This window comes from Diadema antillarum, unplaced genomic scaffold (assembly GCF_040938485.1).
Source record: "Diadema antillarum isolate AM-2024a unplaced genomic scaffold, OU_Dant_1.0 seq00000126_RagTag, whole genome shotgun sequence".
Classification (NCBI taxonomy): domain Eukaryota; kingdom Metazoa; phylum Echinodermata; class Echinoidea; order Diadematoida; family Diadematidae; genus Diadema; species Diadema antillarum.
In genome coordinates this window covers 481,078-502,039 of record NW_027271205.1, presented here as the reverse complement: position 1 = coordinate 502,039, position 20,962 = coordinate 481,078, and the positions used below count along the sequence as shown (strand labels likewise).

The 20,962-nt window shown below is 39.6% G+C and overlaps 1 protein-coding gene across 1 annotated transcript in view; it reads left to right on the top strand.

Annotated features, from left to right (window-relative positions):
• The window catches only part of LOC139727324 (post-GPI attachment to proteins factor 6-like), a 31,749-nt gene extending 14,269 nt beyond the window's left edge, over window positions 1–17,480 (top strand). The window contains exons 5-13 of the mRNA XM_071638278.1: window positions 250–545; window positions 1,714–2,192; window positions 4,021–4,217; window positions 5,006–5,163; window positions 8,845–9,020; window positions 10,176–10,344; window positions 10,855–10,955; window positions 11,944–12,151; window positions 16,168–17,480. Of these exons, the coding sequence (XP_071494379.1) occupies window positions 250–545; window positions 1,714–2,192; window positions 4,021–4,217; window positions 5,006–5,163; window positions 8,845–9,020; window positions 10,176–10,344; window positions 10,855–10,955; window positions 11,944–12,151; window positions 16,168–16,265 (1,882 nt within the window). The 3' untranslated portion in view covers window positions 16,266–17,480. The remainder of the gene's footprint in view (window positions 1–249; window positions 546–1,713; window positions 2,193–4,020; window positions 4,218–5,005; window positions 5,164–8,844; window positions 9,021–10,175; window positions 10,345–10,854; window positions 10,956–11,943; window positions 12,152–16,167) is intronic.
• Window positions 17,481–20,962: the final 3,482 nt, after the last annotated feature.

Here is a 20,962-nt window from a genome sequence, read left to right as displayed (position 1 = left end):
TATTATTATTATGAACACTGCTGCTACTCCCACTGATACTACTACTACTACTAGCCCATCTGCTATAACTACTATTCTCATTGCTTTATTATTACTATTTTCATTTATATTTTCATTACAACCATTAATTTATCTATTTTTCGTGAATGTATGACTGCATGGTTACAACACCATGATACCACTTGTCATCATTGCCTTTTCTTTGTTGCTATGCATAATATTTTATCAATCTTGCATGTCATGTGCCAGGTTCCTTGCTGAGCCCAGCACATCATCACTGTCATTCAAGCTGGACGAGTGCCAGGCCTGGTCACACAACAAGTCACTGCAGAACCACTGCCCGCTGCAGATGTACGTCGAGGACACCAAGCTGCCCTCTGACCAGTCGGAAACGAGGGTCTGTCTGCGCAAAGATCAAGAGTTTGATGGCTGCTCCATCGACATCACACCAGTCATCAGGGATACGTGGTACTACGTGACCCTGAGGAAACTTGGCAACGATTCCTCTCTTAATGTCGAAGGGAACCTCACCGTTGATTTTACAGGTGAGCCATCACACTAGTTTTGCTGTACTGCACTGCTAGGAATCTATGTTGCCTGTGGAATTTAAACTATTCTATTATTTCAATACAGTGAAATTACATAGCATAAACAACATCTAAATAGCGTTGCTACATTCCTTCTCAGAAAGTACACTTAATGTGATGAAATGCACTAAGTATTAGTATTAGTATGGAGGATGACACCTCACACAAAGCTTTTATTGAGGATGCCCTGAATCACAGATTACACAGTCATATATCTTCATTTTCATAGCAATAAAATATGAATTGGATTTGTGGTGATATTTCTTATTAAACGATATATTTATATCTAAGGCAATAAAAGAAAGAATCATGAGGTTTTAATATTTATGAGTGTCCATTCCCATAGGAGAATTCATTCATTGCTTGCTTTCATATGCCATCTTCGACCGTGTCATGAGTATTGTATGTAAAGCTTTCACACTCTCATTCATCATTTTCGGAATCTTAAAGGACAAGTTCACCTTCATAGACATGTGGGTTGAGTGAATGCAGCAATATTAGTAGAACACATCAGTGAGAGTTTGAGGAAAATCAGACAATCCGTTCAAAAGTTATAAATTTGTAAAGTTTCTGCTCAGTCATGGCTGGATGAGAAGACTACTATAGCTTGTGATGTCACATGAGTACAACAGTATAAAGAAAGTATAAAGAAAATTCACCTTATTTTCACTTTTCTCACATAAAAAAAGAACACTCAACTTCTCTCTTTCAGAAGGCAAGGGAAATGATATTATCCTTAACATACCTCAGTAACAAGTCCAAGAAATGCGCACTTTAGTCAAAAAGTAAAATTTTGTGAAATTTTCTTTTTATTTTCATTGTATCGTTGTACGCATGTGACATCACACACTGTAGTAGTCTTCTCATCCAGCAGTAATTTCGCAGATACTTTAAAAATTCATATCTTTTGAACGGATTGTCGGATTTTCCTCAAACTTTCACTGATGTGTTCTACTAATATTATTGCATTCACTCAATCCACATGTACATGAAGGTGAACTTGTCCTTTAAGATTGAGCTAGCGAGCTAGCAAGGAAAAATTGAAGACGTGTCTTTATATTTCTCTCTCTGTTGTCTCCATTCATTCTCTCCTTCGTTCCTCCTTACCAACTCTACCATATTCCAGTGTGCCATGAGTCAATGTATTGCTCTGAGCCAGCTCCATCCAGAGGTGACGAAACGTGCTTCCCTTCTCCAAATTCGTCGGTCAGCAGCCTGACCGCCTTCACCTCCACCCTCCTCCCCGAACCGGGAGAATTCAGCGACGCCATTAACCCCGAGGCGGAGAGCGCCGTCACAGTCACCGGGGAATTCACGGAGGAGACGGTCATAGACATCGGGGACTCCACGCCCACGCCCATCCCTCTTTCCTCGGCAAGCGCAGCGGCAGACGATATTGACCTCTGCCCGGAGATCGATCATCTGTCGGTAGACTATTATGGAGGCTCCGTGTCGAAGGCCTTCTTCAGCTCCAAGACCAACATCTCGGACATGGTGTACACCGTGAAGAACGGGGTTCCTTTCATCGCCTCTTTCGACCTTGCTGTGGATGATATCGGGGGGACGCTGGTGCTCCGGTCCAGCATATTTGACGAAGCACCTCCAGTAAGTTGCAAAAGCCAAACAAAAACAACAAACAAACAACAAAAAAGTGAAACCATTGTTGCTAGTTCAAAATGTTTCCCAGGTTTCTCTATTGTACACTCTGCATTGATGTTTGTTTAATTATCTTTTTCTTTTTTTTTTTAGGAGAAAAAGCTGATAGTTTCAGAAACTTCAAAAAATGAAATGGCTCAGTATAGTAAAATATAATTCATATGTATTTCATATATATGAAATGTTTGTGCAGGCCTCTGCCTACCTTAAAGACGCACATAGCGGATACTGCTTTACTGGGTTTTGCTCTGAGAGCAAAACCAGACAAAGTGGTTCATCCTGCTCATGCAATTAAAGGGAAAATATAGTTCTCATGTGCCTGCATAACTGTTAAATTTTGCTCTAAAATGCACTCATATGCATAGAAATGTGTGAAATAATGCCATGATTACATGATTTCAGTTGGGTAATGAGGAAAATGTGAAATATGAACTAAAATATTTTTCGCTAGAAGTACTACATTCTGAGAACATACCCAATCAAGGTTGCTTTGTAATTTTTTATAATCAATTATCGGTACTTGACAAGTCAAGCCACAGCAGTATCCAAAAAACAAAAAACAAAAAGATCTGACCACATTACTCCAGTTCTCTAATCCCTCCACTGGTCCCCCATTCATCAACGTATCACTTTTAAAATCCTCCTTATTGTTTACAAGATATGCAATAATCTTGCCCCATCTTATCTTAAAGACTTAATTTCTTTCCGCTCCTCCACTTCAGCCCGTTCTCTCCGTTCTTCCTCCACTCTCCAATTATCATGTGGTCCCCGCACCTGTACACGTTATGGTGATAGGGCCTTTTCTGTTATTTCCCCACTTCTTTGGAATAAACTCCCTTTCTATATTCGTAATGCTGAAAATATTGATAGGTTTAAGTCATTGTTGAAAACTTATCTGTTTACACAACCTTAATTCTGCTGTTGTTGTTGTTGTTGCTGTTGTTGTATCATAATATGTACATAATGCTGTATTTTATTTTTACATTATATGTATATTTTTTTTCCCCTCGGATTGATGCGCTTAGAAACATCAGTATTAAGCGCCATATAAATGTTACTCATTATCATTCATTGTCATTATCCACCGATCTTCCATGCTAAAGTGAAACGCCTGCAGCTTGATAGAAAATGCGATTGCTCGTGCATGATCTAGCATCATGTAATGTTCTACCTACCAAATATTGAATAGCGATGGCGTGTCATATGAGTTAAAGTCATATGCATCTGATCTAAATTATTTTGCACATTTGATCTCAAAATGCTCCAAAACAGCTCATTATCCTGGCAAATTGGGTCAGCCAGACAAGTTTCTTGGTAGTTCCTTTTGATGTCTTGCAAGCGAATTCCAAATAGTGGAGGATGAATTTTGGGCCCTTCTGAGAACTGTATTTTGGTTTTAAAAGAAGGTGGCAAATGATACCATACTCATCAGCTTCACTGTAAGTGTCTAACAGTGGTGTCAACCAGGGATATTGTAGTGAATGAATGAATAAATGGATAGATGGATGAATGAATGGATGGACAGATGGACAGACTGATGGACGAACAAATGAATGAATGAATGAATGAATGGATGGATGGATGGAGAGATGAATGGATGGATGGATGGATGGATGGATGGATGGATGAATGAATGAATGAATGAATGAATGAATGAATGAGTGAGTTGATTGATTAGTTAATTAATTAATTAATTGATTAATTAAATGAAAGGAAGGATGAATGAATGAAAGGAAGGAAGATGAACTTGTTTATATTCCTATTTCTATCTCTGCAGGACCAAAATGTCACCTCCATCATGTGTCTGAAGAGGAGCACACCCCCGCTCTGGAATGGAAGGTCCCTGGACTGTGACAGGGATCTCATGGTGACCAGCGACGTCAGCACGAACAGAGTCGTCTTCTTCTACTACCCCTTCCCGCCTGCTGGACTCTGGCATGTGGGCTTGTATGCCTCATGTACAGCCTGGAGTAGGTAAGGAAGTGGAGATGGGACATTGGGTTGAGATATAAGGGACAGAGCTTGACTTGAGATAGTGAAAGTTTCACCAGAAAATGAATTATTCTAAAAACATGTTACATCATAACTGTAAAGAGGAGGTTTTACACTTTGTAAAACCACTTACAAAATGTGTGACAGCTCACTATATAAAGAAAACTTACATGTATTGTTTATCATTGGGAGTAGTAATTTAAAAAATGTGTTTTCAGATTTGATGCATATGTGTAGGTCAGTTGTATCACAAAACATCTTACCATATTAAAAAAAATTGCAGTAAAGCCTAAAATGTAAGGAGATATCACTATTTTTTCTCGATAAACTATAACTATAGATGTTTTATTCTAAATGCAATTTTATTATAACTATTGTTCACATTTTGTATATCTATCAATACTTAACATTGACTATGCTGATCAAGATTTTTACAGTGGTTGTTTCTATCCCTAACTCACATTTTAGAACTGATTTGAGGCAGTAAAGATTTAAGGGTTTTTGTTTCATCTGCATTTGGTAAATGCCTTTAAGCTCAGAGTCAACTCCTATAATGATGATGATGGTGATGATGATGGTGATGATGATAAGGTATTAATAATGATAATGATAATAATAAAAGGGTAATAGAAATAGAAATAGCAAGAGTAACAACAACAACAACAATTGTTATCTATGGTTACCTCTTCAGTGCTGATACCATTGTAGCAGAGGGCCCTGCCAGTATTATTATCATTATCTTGACCTCTTTCCTGCACTCCCGTATCTAGTTCTTCAGGCTCTCCCGAACCAGTGCCCTGCCCAGCCAACATGAGCCTGGTGGTGGGCGTGTTCATGGAGCCCTGTGTCAATGGATGCGGGGAGAACGGCCAGTGTCAACTCCACACCCAAGATGGCATCCAGATGTATGCCTGCAGCTGTAAGAACGGTAGGTGTATGACCCCCCTGACACTCCGTAGCCACTGTCACACATGGCAAAATTTCTTGAAGAGTAACTTCGAGAACTTTCCATAAAGTTTGCTTGTTTCTTCACACTGGCAGCCAAAGTTCTTAAAGTTTTCAAAGTCCCTAAAGTTTCACTGGTGCACATGCACAACAAAGAAGAAAGTGCATGCCGTTTTACAGGTATTTTTGTCGAGCCCACCGGAGGTGAGGGGAGACTATGGGATCGCCTGCGGCGTCTATCCGTCCGTCGTCCGTCCGTCGTCTGTCCGTAACGCTATAAAAACTTGAATAACTCTGTAGTCTGGGCTTCAATTTGAATCAAACTTGGAGGGAAGAGTGGTCATACAAAGTTTTACCGTTTACCAAGTATGAAGGTCACCTCAAGGTCAAAGGTCACAGGCAGGGGTCAATGAACTTTTAGCAGGCCTCGAATTAACCGACGGCCACCGACGGCCATGGCCGTCGGTGCCCCTCTCGTTGGCCGCAATGCCTTTTGTTTTTTATCAAAGTTACGGCCAAAAAAAAATGTGCCCTTTTTCTTGGGGCCGTGGTGCCCTTTTAGAATGAAAGTTATTATTTATGACGTATGATATGCCCTTTCTCAAAGTCTCTTTAATAAGCTTGAACAACTTTCCTGATCTCAAATATCATACCTTCAGTTCACTTGCGTCCCAATATATCTGATTCAAACTCAAAGTATCTTTCCGAGATACGAGACGACGTGTACATACATGTACTCCCGACCGGCTTTTACCGTCCCGACTGCCTCCGCAGCGCAGCGGCCGCGAGAGTAACTAGCTAGGCAGCGCATATTCAGATAGAGTAGTAAAGAGTGAACACCAAGTTCACCAAGAAAAAAGAAAAATCCCACGATGCCAAGGTGTGCCAGACTGGGGAATGGAGAGGGGTGGAGAGAGAGAGAGACCAATCAACAGAAGAAACCGCGCATACTGGCGCATTCTTGGAGGTCATGAACTGTCCGTCACAGACTAATCACTTCACACGCGCGCGCAAATTCCTTTGCCATGTGGTTTTGCCAGCCAGCTGTCGGAATGTGCTTTGAAGTTTCATGGCAGCCTGGCCTGGCTGGCCTGAAAGGGTGTTGAGTTTCAATCAATACCTACTGTTGTTTTATTCCTGTTTTAAAAAATGTCGTTTCACCTGATAGAAATGCGGAGATCGGGAATGTGTTACAGCTGTAGGGAAGAGGTTTTTGTTGTGTGTTGCACTTTGTGTGTGTGTGTGTGTGTGTGTGTGTGTGTGTGTTTGTTTGTTTTTCTCGGTTTGTTTTTCTTCTTTCTTTTTTCATAAACACCAAACATGCCCTTTCCAATGTGGCCTTGGTGCCCCTCTGACTGACCTTAGTGCCCTGGCCTCTTGGAAAAAGTGCCCTTTTCTAAATGGCCTTGCCCCTCCAAAATCCAATTTCGAGGCCTGTTTTAGGGCCCAATGTTAAGTTTTTACGGCGCGTTTCGATTATGGACCATAACTTTTGATCCGTAAAGCCCCGTTCCACTATGCCGTTCTCGCTACGATTTGACAATTCTCTCAGGTCGGGGAGGATCGGGTAAAACCTGAGCCGATCTGGACACAGTACGATGTTAGAACGCTCTAAGTACGCTGCAGTTACGACTACCAAGTGCTTGCTACGCTCTTACTACGATGATCGGGAATGAGACATTACGATCTCTGCCGCTGCCGGTACGCTTTAGAGCGATGTAGCTACGCTGTCAGTGCGATGTTGCCGATGTCATCCGATCGATGCACGCTGCATCTACGCTCCGAACGATCTATACAATCTTATCCCGCTCTTACCTCGTTCAGAGAGATGAAAAGTGCACGATGTGCCCCGATGTACCCCGATTCGAATGTCGGTCTGCAGTCAGTCAACTTTTATTAGCATGCAGAACCGAAGAAATATACTGTGGACCTCGAAGAGGCTCCTCAACTCACGGTTCTTTTGCAGCAATGCATTGTATAAACAAAGACGTGCTGATTTTTCCAAGGCTTTTTCTTGATGTCCTTGCTTTTATAGCCAGTTGTAGATGATTTCATATTCTACAAAATTCTGCTATGTCCTCTTCCTCCTCTTTCAGCATCACGTGCAGTCTCTCTTTCTTTGCCTTTTGGGTAGCTGCTGCGCTGCTTTCTTCTCTTCTTTTTCTTCATCTCTTCTTCTTCAAAAATTACAGCTACAATTGCTTCCCGTTCTTGTGCCGATGTTACTACGCTCAGAAAGACCTTGTTACGCTCATCCCGCTGCGTTTACGCCATCACTACGCTCTCCTCACTGCGTTTACGCTGTCACTACGCTCTCCCCGCTTGCCGTACGATTAAAGATATGTCAATTTTGATCGGGGAGATCGGGAAGAAATTTTGAACCGGTTCAAAATTTCTTCCCGATCTGAAAAAATGCCCGCTCCAACCCCGACCTCCATACGCTGCTGCTACGACGCTTCCGATCTCCGTACGCTCTTGCCGCTCTCTCCCGATCTGCTAGATCGGGACAGATCGGGGTCCAAATCGTGATAGTGGAACGGGGGCTTAAGTCTGTTTGTGACCAAACTTGGATGGTAGATGTACCTTGGGGAGTTGATGGTCACCACAAGGTCAAAGGTCACAGGCAGGGGTCAATGAACTTTTAGGGCCCAATGTACTGTGCATTTGATTATGACTCCTAACTTTTGATCCATAGGTCCATCTGTGAACAAAATAAAAAAGAAGGTGTTGTACGTTTGTGGGCGAGACACATTACGACACTTGCCTTGTTTGATATGTAAACAATGCACACTCGTACATTCCAATGTGTGCATGCTTTGAAGGCACCCCCGAAAACAGGCAGTGGACCGGTCACGTGACAACCAAATTTCTGCTGCAAGCATTCAGAACTGGTCAAAGAAGATTTGCGAGGGTTCAGAATATTTCCCTAGTTTGATTTGGAAGTTTATCAAAAAGTGTTCAGGAAGTTTTGTGGTCACACTGGCAAAACTTTGAGAACTTTTGAGAACTTCAAACTTTGCAAAGTGTTGACAGTGTGGCAGCAGCTTATAAGGCAACTTAACTGGTTCATCCTGTGATGTTACAAAGTTATGTTCAAACTGCCTGAATTTGGGCCAGAATATCTGGCGATGTACATGTAAAGTAGTAATGTTTGTAGGCAAAAGGGCCAAACTTATCACTCTGTATATTGTATAACCCATTTCAGTAATAACAGGCATAAGGAGCCTTATAGAGCACATAATTTTGAAAAAAAAAAGAGGACAATTTTCAAAAACTAAAATCTGTTAGTACTTGTTGAAAGATAAAGAATGTCTATTTCAGAAAGCAGTTAGTTAGCTTATCGTTAGTTTATTTACATGTGACTATTGTAGGTCACTTACTGTCTCGACATGGTCAGTATATTATATGCAGACTCTCATTCTTGCTTGCTATTGTGAGCAAATGATATGAAGGGCTAAAAAGAGCCAAAAGCAGAAGACTGTGTTGTGTAAGATCTGAAATTGTCCTTCACACGTTTACCACTCATTGAGGTGCTAGGAATTATACACTTGAGACTTTCGGAAAAGTACCTAGCAGTTCCTGTTGTCTGTTACTATGGCAACAGTAAACTGGGCTTCCTGTATAATCTTTGCCACCGTGACGATATTCCTCCCAATCCTCACAGGCTACGTCGGCTGGGGCTGCACCGATGACAGCCAGCTCGCCTTCTCCAACTACCTCCTCAAAGTCCTCCTCCTGACCCTCAGCAACCTCATCTTCCTCGTCGACGCCCTGTTGGCCATCCACCGCCGGCACTTCCCCGAGTCGGTCTCCTTTGTTGCCACCTGTTTCTTCTCCACAGTGAGTTTCAAAGTGATGCTGGTTCCTCCCTTGCTTTTGTAGCGATGTATCTTTTTTTTTTTCTATGTTCAGTGTTGCAGCTATGTATGACTATTCTTACTTACTGTATACGCCGAATATTTCGCGAATGTCGCGAGTTGGGTGCTTTTCGCGAAATTAAAAACACGCAAAAATATTGACTCTGATCCCGATGTGGATGTGACGTATGCATGTACATCTCTCCGTTCAGTACAGGACTCCATGATCACGAATTTAACCACTCGCGAAATTGTCGGGAATTCCCGATTCACAAAAATTTAGACTCATGAAATATATGGCGTATACAGTGCCTTGTTTTTTAAGTAGCCTGTCCTTTCCAGCAGTATGTTTTATGTCAACCCCTCTGCCTTTCTCTATGTTAGCTTTACATGATTTTTTTCTCCCCTGCCGTGAATTTCATGACAATGATGGAGTGCTATATCTTGTTGCAGCCACTTCTGTCTCCTTTGCAATAGAGCAGGCACCCACCAGCTTGCCAAGGCTTAGTGTAGTAGCAAAGTTTGAGGCTGTGGATAATGCATTAAGCTGTTGAGGATCAGCTGATTTTGCTACAACATGCATTTCCCATGGACACCTGCCGAAGTATACTACTGTAAAAGTATATTTGGCAGTGTGGAACTTTTTGTGCATTTTCGCGAGACGTGAAACTAGCATAAAAATAAAAACACACAAATTTTGTGCTCTATGAATATATTGCTAATTTGCATAGTGTGATTCAGCAGAATTGAAAGCATGTGATATTCATTTTACCTGCATGAGCCCAAAAGCTTACGAGAAAATGTCCATTTTCACAGTGGTCTTCAATGAGTTAGATAGCCACGAGTATAGGCAGTCATGTTCCTGTCACTGACCAGGCATGCTAACCTGGAAACATTAAACTGCACATTACTTGAATATGAGACCATTCTGAAGCAAAGAATTTTCACACAACAATAGATATATAATGTACTCTTAAATGAATCCCACAAGGATTGGAACAATCATCCCTCAGCATTCCCACTGATTCCCACTGATCGGTTACTAGCCATCCCCTTTAAATAGCCACGAGTATAGGCAGTCACGTTCCTTAAAGGCACAGTGCATATTACCATACATGTTCTCTCTCTCTCTCTGTAGATGTACCATGCGTGTGATACAGACTGTCCCACCGGCAGCTGCCTCTGCATCACCAACTACAACACGCTGCAGTTCTGTGACTTCTTCGCCTCCTTCATGTCCATCCTCCTTATACTCATCGCCATGGCGAGGGTACCGCAGCAACTCAAATCTTTCCTTCATATTGTAGGTAGGTGACTGTTTTGGGGGGTACATTTATTGTGTTTTTCTCTTTGCACCTTGTCATTATATGATGACTGCATTTCATGTGCATTTGCATATCATCTCTACAATGCTATCAATAAAATATATGTTCTGTAGTTGTTGCTTCTTCATTTGTAGTAAACGGGATGTATTTTTTTTTACCAAAGATGTTGACACATTGGTTTTTTTTTGACACCTACAATACGGAATTTCTGTACTAAATGAATGAGTTGAGGAGCATGGTGGTCTTATGGTGTGTATAAACACACACACAATACAGAGTTTGAAATGTGTGGGACTGTATTCATAGAAATACTAAAAAAATTTTTTATGGGATTTGTCAAAAGTTTTGCCTGCTTTTTGTCCATCTCCTTCTCTATCAAGGACTAACATCCATGCTTGTGATTTGAATGTACCTTCCAGATAATCTTTGCATTTCTAATCTATGTGTCGTCTGTGTATTGACATTGATCTTGTTTTCCTTTTATATTTGTAGGAGTATATGTTTTAGCTTTCTTTGCCCAGTGGGATAGATTCAGTCTATGGTCCATAGCAGTTCCACTTGGTACAGGCATTGGTATACTCCTTATATCATGGGTGAGTACATACACACGTTGGGTTGTGATGTCATACATACTGTAAAACCAGAAATATTTGCGTGCATTTAAATTTTGCGAATTTTGCGAAAGCTAAGAAGCGTGAAATTAAATTGCACGGAAAAGTTCTTCTCTATTCTATATGCACTGAATGGCAGTGGCAGTTTGTGAAAAATTTCATGCCATGAAAAAGGCCCTGGGCTCCAATTCGTGAAAATTTCATGCTGCGAATCTGTCTTGCTTTACAGTAAGTAAATATCATTTGTTTACACATTCAGCCAAACTTCTCAAAATTTTGTTTCTCAATAACTTCTTGAAGTTAAGTTTTGGTCACCGATGCGCATGTGCAACAAAGAAGAAAATGCATACCGCCGACCGCTTTGGAGACACTGCAAAACAGGAAGTGAACTAGCATGTGACGTACTTCGCGAAGTTACAGCTGCATGCATTCAGACTGCACAATTTTAAGAAGAGGGGGGGGGGGGTTTAGAAATTTTCCCAGTTTTAGTAGTAAGTTTTATGAGAAGCTTTTGCGAAGTTTTCATTCAGACTGGCCAAACTTCAAGAACTTAAACTTCAAGAAGTTTTGTCTGTGTGACACCTTGGCTGCAGAGTGTTGGCAGCCCTGTGTGTTGTCCAGTTCACTAACTGTAATGTACTGCTCATGCTAGTGTGTATGTCTCTCAACACCTTGGCGTACAGCCTAGTTCCTGGTGTGGAAATGGATGGCTGAAAATGCTTGGGTGATAATAATGTCAGGAATCCTCTGGGAGAGATAGTGCCGCCGCTTAAAGGGCAGCCAGGTACCAAGCAATCCTGGGATATTAATAACAGCAGGACCATCTGGGAATACTGTGCTCACATATGAACGGCTGCCCCAGATAGATTAGATGACATTGTTATCATTATAATATTCCCTATTTCCTATCCCCCGTCTAACTACCCTACCCTACTTCCTCCCTTCCTCCTTCCCCGCCCCCCACCCACAGATTCAAAAGGCATACAAGCGGCGCAAGCTCTACCCGTCGCCACGGCGATGGCTTCTCTTCATCGTGCCTGGGACGCTGCTGGCGGTGGCGGGCATCACGTTCAACGCCACGCTGGAGCGGGACGACAATTACCACTGGGTGCACAGCGCCTGGCACGTGTGCATGGGACTGGGCGTTCTCTTCCTCATGCCGCCCCGGGAGAGGAAATGTAAGAACTCCTACCACCCCATGTCGGAGCTGGTTGACATCAATGCCCTCAATTCCGAGCTCATTCCAAACAATGATCCAGGCTACTGACGACAATTATCGTCTGTCCTTAAAAAAAAAAGACGTTGAGCATATGTGCCGTGTGCTTTCTTTCTCCATCATGTGCCAATGATGTTGCTTCGATTCCAACTATCCCTAACCTTCTCTCCCTTTTGGTAGATATTAAAGATTTTCACCAAAGATAATAGAGGAGATGGCATTTGAACCAAAAAAATAGAAGTAATGCCTCAAAAGTACCCTCTTCAGAAACCTAAACAAATTCGGTTTGTGCTTGATATTTTTCAGACATGTTTAATTTTTGTGAATGGCACAGTTTACCATCATGGATGCCAAGCAAGTCCATGGGGAGGTTTAGTCTTGTTTTCAATCTGTCTATTTTTTTTTTTTTTTTTGATCTGCTACGCATGTACTGTGCTACAAAATCATTCTTTTAAAATCAATTATCCTTGATTTCTGTAGTATCTATTGCTGTGTGTTACAGGTCACAGCTTGTGCTAAATTTATACTACACACAGCTACCAGAGAGCAATGATAGAGTTAGAGAGTAAAATCCTACCTTTGTCAACGGCAAGATGTTGGCTATAAATGGAGAAGACAGTATTAATGCAAATTTCAAAGATAAATATATTAACTTAAAGCACTCAATGATGTCATGATACTAGTATGATACTGTGATAATAATTAACTTCTTCCAACTCTGTCAACACAACCACCCATCAGACACCCCTCAAATGAAGAAGAAGAAGAAGAAAAGATCTTTTAAAAAAAAAGACAATTTTGTACCAAATGCTGTGTTAGAAATTTCCCAGATTCCAAAATTACCAGAGGTCAACAAGTGCAGGTAATGACATTTCAACCCATCAAATCCCTGGAGAGTTATGCTGTAGAAATTATCAACTTGTCATTAAATTGACACATTTGACTGTCACTGATACACTGTACCTTATATTGAAGACAGATTAGAAGAAACTGGTTTGATTCATTAAAACTGGGGGAAAAAAAGAATATGAAGATATTCAAATCAGAGTCATACTTACTCACTTTAGGTTTCTCTCATGTGTTGCCAATATAGGGTCAATGATAAATCTTACAATTGAGAGGAACTTGTAATCCTACAACCAAGGCCAAGACTGTATTTACACAAGAAAATGTACTCTACCTAATGAAACAGTAGCAATGAATTGTAAAGGGTATGATAAAAAGATGCAACACAGACAACCCTTCCCCAAATATGGTTTCCATGGCAACAACAATTTACACTTTGTCGGATTTCTCAGAAAACAGTAACATTTGTATGCAAACAGTTGCATTTGATTCAGGGACTGAATGTCATGTATTCTTCCTTTCCTCTTATTTTTCTTTTTATCAGTTTTTTGTTCAGTTACATTGATTATCGCCCTTAGTATTCACAATCGCTATTGCCCTCTCTCAGCTCTGTATTGTCATACTGTAAAAGTGGTTTCTTTCGCGATGGTTTTATTTTTGCGCTTTTCGCGCTTTGAGGTTGAACCGCGAATTTCACATCACGCGAAAATGTTTTGAAAAGTCGCGCAAAATTCACCATGCAAGGAAATGTTTTGAACTCGCCGCTTGTTACAACGCTAATATTGCGCACATGCACACACGAAGATTCCGCGCATTGAGTGTATTGATGGTCAACACACACACAGCGATACCGCGCAATGTAGGTACAAGCATATTATAAAGTACTCGAGAGACGGAATTTCAGGTAAGCCTGCATTTAATTTTAATTTCTATTTAATAAATAAAAGAATAATTGGATTATAGTTTGGGTTTTCATGTACAAAATAAAACAGTTTTTGTCGGCTGTGAATTCACAGATTTTGCCGACCGCGAATTTAAACACACGCGAAAAAGTCGGCACCGATGGAAAGTATCTGTACACAAAAGAAACCACTTTTACAGTATATTGGTTTTCTTTTTTATAAGTGTGTGATCATTTATGAATGTGTATTTGTATGCTTCTTTCTAGTGAAATGAAATGGAGAAGATGTATTGGCTATTATTGTTATCATCCGCCATAACAGTAATACGATTAAATGGCATTGATTAGATAATGAATTAGTGATATATTTTTGCAAAAGAAAGAACTTGAATGAGAGGAATAGACTGTTATAGTGGTCTCTTTTCACTGCTGTTTTGTACATTGGTAGGTACCATTACTAGGTAACAAATTTATCTATTTATTTATGATGAGAATGTATAGATTTATATTTTAATGAGATGCAATTTGTTTGTACAGCATTCTTGAAGAGAACTTGAAATGATATGAAAAATTACACCATGACTTGTTTACTGTATCTTGCATTCTTTACATATTTCTGCATCATTCATATATTTTTCCACCACTTGCTCGTGTGACTTTCTGTTCTTGCTTATAGCTGCATAAATGTGTTCGTTTATTCATTTGTTTGTTTTGGGTGTTTTGTTTGATTGTTTGTTTTTGTTTTTAGTTTGCTTGGTTTTTTTTTTATCCCCATAGCTCTTCTTGTTATGTATTGGGCTTTCCAGACAAATCATGCACTGTAGTGATCTGAAATCTGTAACACAAGTCAGTGTTTCTGTATCTCATGTAAAGTGCTTCAGATTACCTCAGTCAATGTACTTCACTGCTGGGCATGACTCAAAGTACTCTGCTAAGTCATTATAAAAAAGCTCCCACTGCACCATGTGACAAAATGACTTCCACTCATGAGAGCACTTGAAAAAAAAAATACATATTCACTGAAGAAAAAGAAGGAGAAACAAATCTCCCCTTGCATGTACAGGCATTTGGACACTCACATTCTATACAAGCAATGAGTTTCCATTGCACTGGGCAAGATTCAGGATTCAAGATGAATTGTTGTCATGAAAAATGTTCATAATATTTGTTTTCTGTCATTAAACAAGTGCAAAGTATGTAAATGTTACTAATAGCACAGTATGACATTATATACAACATACATGATAATATGAACTATAGACAGTTGACATACACATTACATGCTACAAAAGTGATCAGATTTTTAGATATTGCACAAGAAGAAAAAAAAGGAGAGAAAAAGTGGATAGGTGGGCATGTAGCACCCTACGTATAAATTTGTAAGGTGACTAAATAAAAGATGCATAACAAGATCTACACTAAGTCTATAAAGACAGTCTACAGCTGTACATTATAAGATGCCACTTACTCCTTGTGCGCCTGTGTGTGAAGGGAGGGGGCACACTTTTAACTCTTTATGTGCCACGTTCGCACGTCCGACTCAGTCGACGGCGTGCCAACTTTGCATATTCTGCTCAACAAACAAAGCCACTTAAATCAATCGATAAATCGCTAATCCCGCGGTACGATGAAAGCGCTTCTTGCGCTTTTGTTCCTCTCACATACGGCTTGCTTTCTATGTGGTGATTGACTATCAAGCGGTCTTAACAACTAAATTTGCATGTAATTTCCAAGTTTCTGTCACGGTTTTATGTGCAAAAGTCATGCCTTTACAGTAATGTAGCAACTGGTCATTCAAAAGAAAAATTGAAAATAAATTTGTCATACGATTTATATCGAAGCAAAGTTTGGCATTCCTCTTTAATTTCTTTGCTCACTATTGTGTCCACCTTAACAGAAATTTTTAGAAGTTATGCAAACTGGAAAAACCGAATTCTTTCTCGTAGCATGACTGCCTTCGTGTCTCAGAATAACGTGGCACACGGGGTTTCCACCATGGCACATAAAGAGTTAATTGACACAGACTGTTAGTCTTATTCTGTGTACATGTAATCCTGAATGGATTCTAATTGCGTTTTGACTCCATGCTACGGACATTATGAAGACTACCTTTGATGTGTGGTTTACTGTACTTTATCACTTGGGGAGTGGGTGGGGCTGCATTCCACCTAGTATATACACACGTCTGCCACACTCCAAGTAATTGTGAGCTATTTGCTGTTGCTATCTAGCGCCCCCATGTGGTGCCACAGGAGAGGGACTTGGAGGGCTGAGGGCAGAAGAGAACCAGTCATTCTTGGATGGACCTGTGCCAACTCAAATCGTTTGATAAGTTCAGCAGCCTGGCACATAGAGAGAGATATATAAGGAAGGGAAAATTAGACATCGAAACATGTAGGTTCACCAAGTCTTCTCTCCCGGGTTCTGCAGGAAGCTCCCTGCATAATTAACTATGGTGTCTTTAGGTAAAAAAAGAGAGAGAGAAATGAAATACATGTGTAGAATAAGAATGTAGCTAAAAGTATAGAATTGAAACAAATACAATTTTCTACTATCGTGTACTTGATTGATGGAAATCCATGAAATGCTTAATTCTTTTGATCACTAGAATTTCTTTCAGTTCTGAATATCGTGAAATTGCGCTAAGCAGAACTTGAGGAGCATTTAAGAGAGGGAAAGTACCGAGTACCAACAAAACGGGAAGATCAAACCATCACTTTGCTTGGCTAGAAGAAGCATAATGCTTTGTAACTGCCTCTTTCCCCTTGTTTGTGACTTCACTGAAAGCTTCATAGAAATGTAATGCTTGTTGCCCAAGGATGAGCATACGTAATTCCTCATTTGCATGTATCGTCACACCCCAGTAAGGAGAGAACATTCAAATATCTGCACTGTTATATGAGTCATTCCATGTTTGAAGTGAGCAGGTATCAGAATAAACTCTCCTATCCCATGATGCTTTGCCAGAATGGGTGACTGGTCCTCAGCATTTTACAGTCTCAGGCACTTAAAGGTCAAAGGTCACTCTCATAGCGGTCTCATCACTGTTGATGTGCAATATTTCTGTCACGCCTTTACCTTCATGTGTTATGTGTATGACTAACTGTGCTTCATTATGTGTGGTGACAAATGATGTGTGGCCGTAATTCACCTCATAGCAATATTGTACATAGTACAAATGCAGAAATAGAAGGTACTTGTCGCAGTTTTGTGTGGTAGTATTCTATTTAAAATACCAGATTAATTTGCAGTATTTAATCATTTTGCACTTTTTGTTACTTGTGTAGGCTTTTAAAAAGTACTTATATACAACTGCTCAGTGCTGATATAATTTAATTGACTGGAGATTATAGATTATGAGTGAATGTCAAACAATTATGATGTTTGTCAACTTGCATAGGGACATGAAGTTAATTTTAGGAGGAATGAATTGGGAATAATGTTCCTGCCTTACCATATATGTAAAGAGAGGGATTATCTGATTACCATGCATTAGTTCCGTTTCCAAGTGATGAAATGATTTTTGTAAAACTTCCAGTTTTAGTTCAGTACTGTCCTTGTGATTATGATATAATGATCATTCTAGCTTTATAATGACATCTTATTTCAATTTGGTGGTCTTTATTTGTATTTCCTCTCTCCCTTTTGCCTCATAAAAGTGTGATAAAAATTGTGGTGATATTCCAAGATGTTGCTGTTATACCTTAAGAAGCATTTGGCATAATTATATCACTTTTTGTTGATATGTTATTTTAAAAATGTCATCTGACGTCTGGATAAAAGGAGATACCATGTGAAATAACATCCATAGTCTTGGACCCAGGCTTGGGACTGAAACTTGGATAAGTATTTTATACCGGTATTCAAAAACCGTAGCTTGCTTTTAGCACATTCTTCACATACCCATTATTGACATTTGTAGCATGCACCTTTTTCTTGTCTTTTTGTGACACCAGATCTTTGCAGTTTGTGTCATTTTTCATTTGTCCAGATCATGATCAGTTTTCACATCTGCTTCATAATTGATCCTTCCTCTGAAGCAAAAAAGAACAAAAAATTAAGTTTTTGTTGCTGTTTTTTATGCAGCCAAACTGCAGCCCCATCCACTTGTGTTAATCCTTCCCCCCCCCCCCCCCCCCCCACCCCAAGTCCGGTGATTCTTAATATGCTGAAGCAGTACTGTTGGCTGTGTGCCGGGTTGTGAAGAACAATGTTTAAAATAAAAGAGAGAGAAAAGAATAGGGGCAAGATAATTTTCTGTGCCTCGTATATAATTGACCAAAATCCAATGACTGTGGTGATTTTTTTTTTTTTTTTATTGTTTAAATATCAAAGTGAAGATGATCATGAGGAAAAAAAAAAATCTGGAAAATTCCTAAGAATGGAGATTTAAGTGTAGATACAACAATATAACAAGCACACATTTGTTTTGTGGCACCAGCTAAAAGTTGTGTGACGCATAATGTCGATAACACCATGCATTTTGGCATGGTTTAGCTGTATAAGTGATTTTCATTCACTGTAGCTCTATGTTTGTGATATGGATATTTGAGTATTTTTGCACCTCCAAGGTAATTTACAAGACTGTGATATGGAAGAGTAGACTATTTCTTTTCATAGTCATAATTTTGAAATGCTACCAAAGTAACAAGAAAATGTGTCAGTGTACTGCCTATGTGTTGTATAATTTTCTTATATCAATTGATTTCTTCCAAAGTCAAGAACTGCAGCTCTGTATGTACATGTACAGTGTATATATGTTGTGACAAAATGTGCAAGAAAATTAGCATTACAATTATTTAATGATGTACAACAATTTTTCAAACTTAGCTATGGTGTGTATGTGTGTAAATAGATGTACATAATTTCCCAGTAATAAATATGGGCATAGACTTTATTTTGTTATGTCATCACTGGCCTCATATACCAATAAAGCAATTGAATCAGGTGACGTAGACACTGAAATTCTCGTATAAATCTGCCGTTTATTTCATTTTCATGTATTACTTGTAGTTGACTCTCGACCGTCAGACATAGCAACTACACTCGTCAACTACACACACATCATGGAAATACAGTATTACAAATGTGTACATAACTTGTACACGAGTTGAAGTGAATCTGAAAAGAGACAAACACTGGGCATTTCCTCTGAATATCACAAAATCTGGAACCACTGTTGGGCAGAATTCTGCATTTTGTGATGGCGACACAAGAGTTTTTAACAACTTTCTTCTGGAAGCTCAGGGTAAGAAAACAGTTTTCTGAAACAAAGTCGTTTCCCACTCCAGTCAACACACGATTATGATTCAGACTTACATTGCTTTGACCATATCTGCCAATGTAACTGATAAAGGGCAGTGTAGACCGTAAACATGGGACATTTTGCAGAGCAAAAATTTTGCATGTTTCATTCAATGAGATGCAAGTGCGAAAGACAGCAATGTGCTGCATATTGAGTCCATTGTGTATTCAGTCCGTATGCACCTTTGATATTACAAATAACAATAAAATTACAAATAACTCAGCAGAATGATAGGATATGTAAAGTTCACCAAACTCGACCAATAGGAAAATAAAGTGACTTTTCATGTTAACAGCTGGAGAAAATAGGAATAGAATTCTCGACAACAATCTCTTTCACACTTGTTCTCTTTATGAGAAGTTGGGGGGGGGGGGGGGGGGGGAATCAACCCAACGAATAAACCTTTGGAAAATGAAGTTCCTTCCTTCTTTCCAGAAAGAAAGAAATGTAATACTACCAAATTGAAACAGGTAACAGGTATAGTGCAGTGCAGTTCTTACGTGTATGCCATTGAGTATAGGGGATATCACAGGATTTAATTTTGAGTTGCAATGCACATGTGAGACAGAAGATAATACAGTGTACTCCCGTCCTAACGAACACGGTTATAACAAAATTGTTGTTACAACAAAATCAAAATTCAGGTCCTAAAGTTATCATCTCTATATCTTTACACACTACACTGTTCAGTTATAACAAAATTCCATTATAACAAAAGGAGACCGCCAGTCCCAAGGGCTTTGTTATAGTGGGAGTACACTGCACAGTTCATTTCACAGAGGTCCTGCTAATCAGTTGCCCTCTTTATGTTTTTGTTTTTCTTGGGGGGGGGGGGGGAAATGCATTCACTGCAGCTTAAAGTAATGTAAGTTAATGTGGTTAAAGATACAAAAACAGTTGATTTGGGATGGCAATTCAACTTTTACCTGGTACTATTTTACCTTCTTGCTCTGTGACTGGACGATGCTCAAATTATTCTTTCTCTACTTTTTTTTTGTCTTGAATTGATGAAACTACACATACAGTACTTTCTTTTCTTTTCGACATTTGCATCCTGTCTAATGTGAAGTTTTCATGTGTTACTCTGATGCCAAATGCCACAAAGGATTTATAATTTGGCAGAGTGTTTTTTTTTTTTTTGTTTTTTTTTTTTTGGGGGGGGAAGTGAAGGAAGAAATTCACCAATTGTTTAGATATATTTCCCTTGACCTTCACCCGATTTATCAGAGAATAAATGGTTTACATTGTAGTACATTCATGAATACTTCCTCATGACAATATTCCACAAACACATCATTTGTTGATGACATATAATTTCATCACTGCACAACACCGACTACAAAATTCCACACAAATACTGTAAAACCAGAAATTTTCACGTGCATGAAACTTTTGCAAATTTTGCTAGGAGCCAGGGTTTGCAAAAGTAAAATTTTCACATGAAAGGCTTCATCTGCACGATCAGCAGTTAATGCCAGTGGCAATCTGTGAAAATTCCATGCCGCAAAATAGGCTGTCGGCTCCAATTCGTGAAAATTGGTTTCATGCCGCGAATATTTCGGGTATTATAGTACCCCAATGGTAACAGATTAACCATGTAGACACGTACACAGCAGACGATGAATTCTTGTAAACATTGCCATCATACAAGCCCTGCACTGCAAACATCTGAGAGAGAGACAGAGACAGAGACAGAGAGACAGACAGACAAACAGACAGAC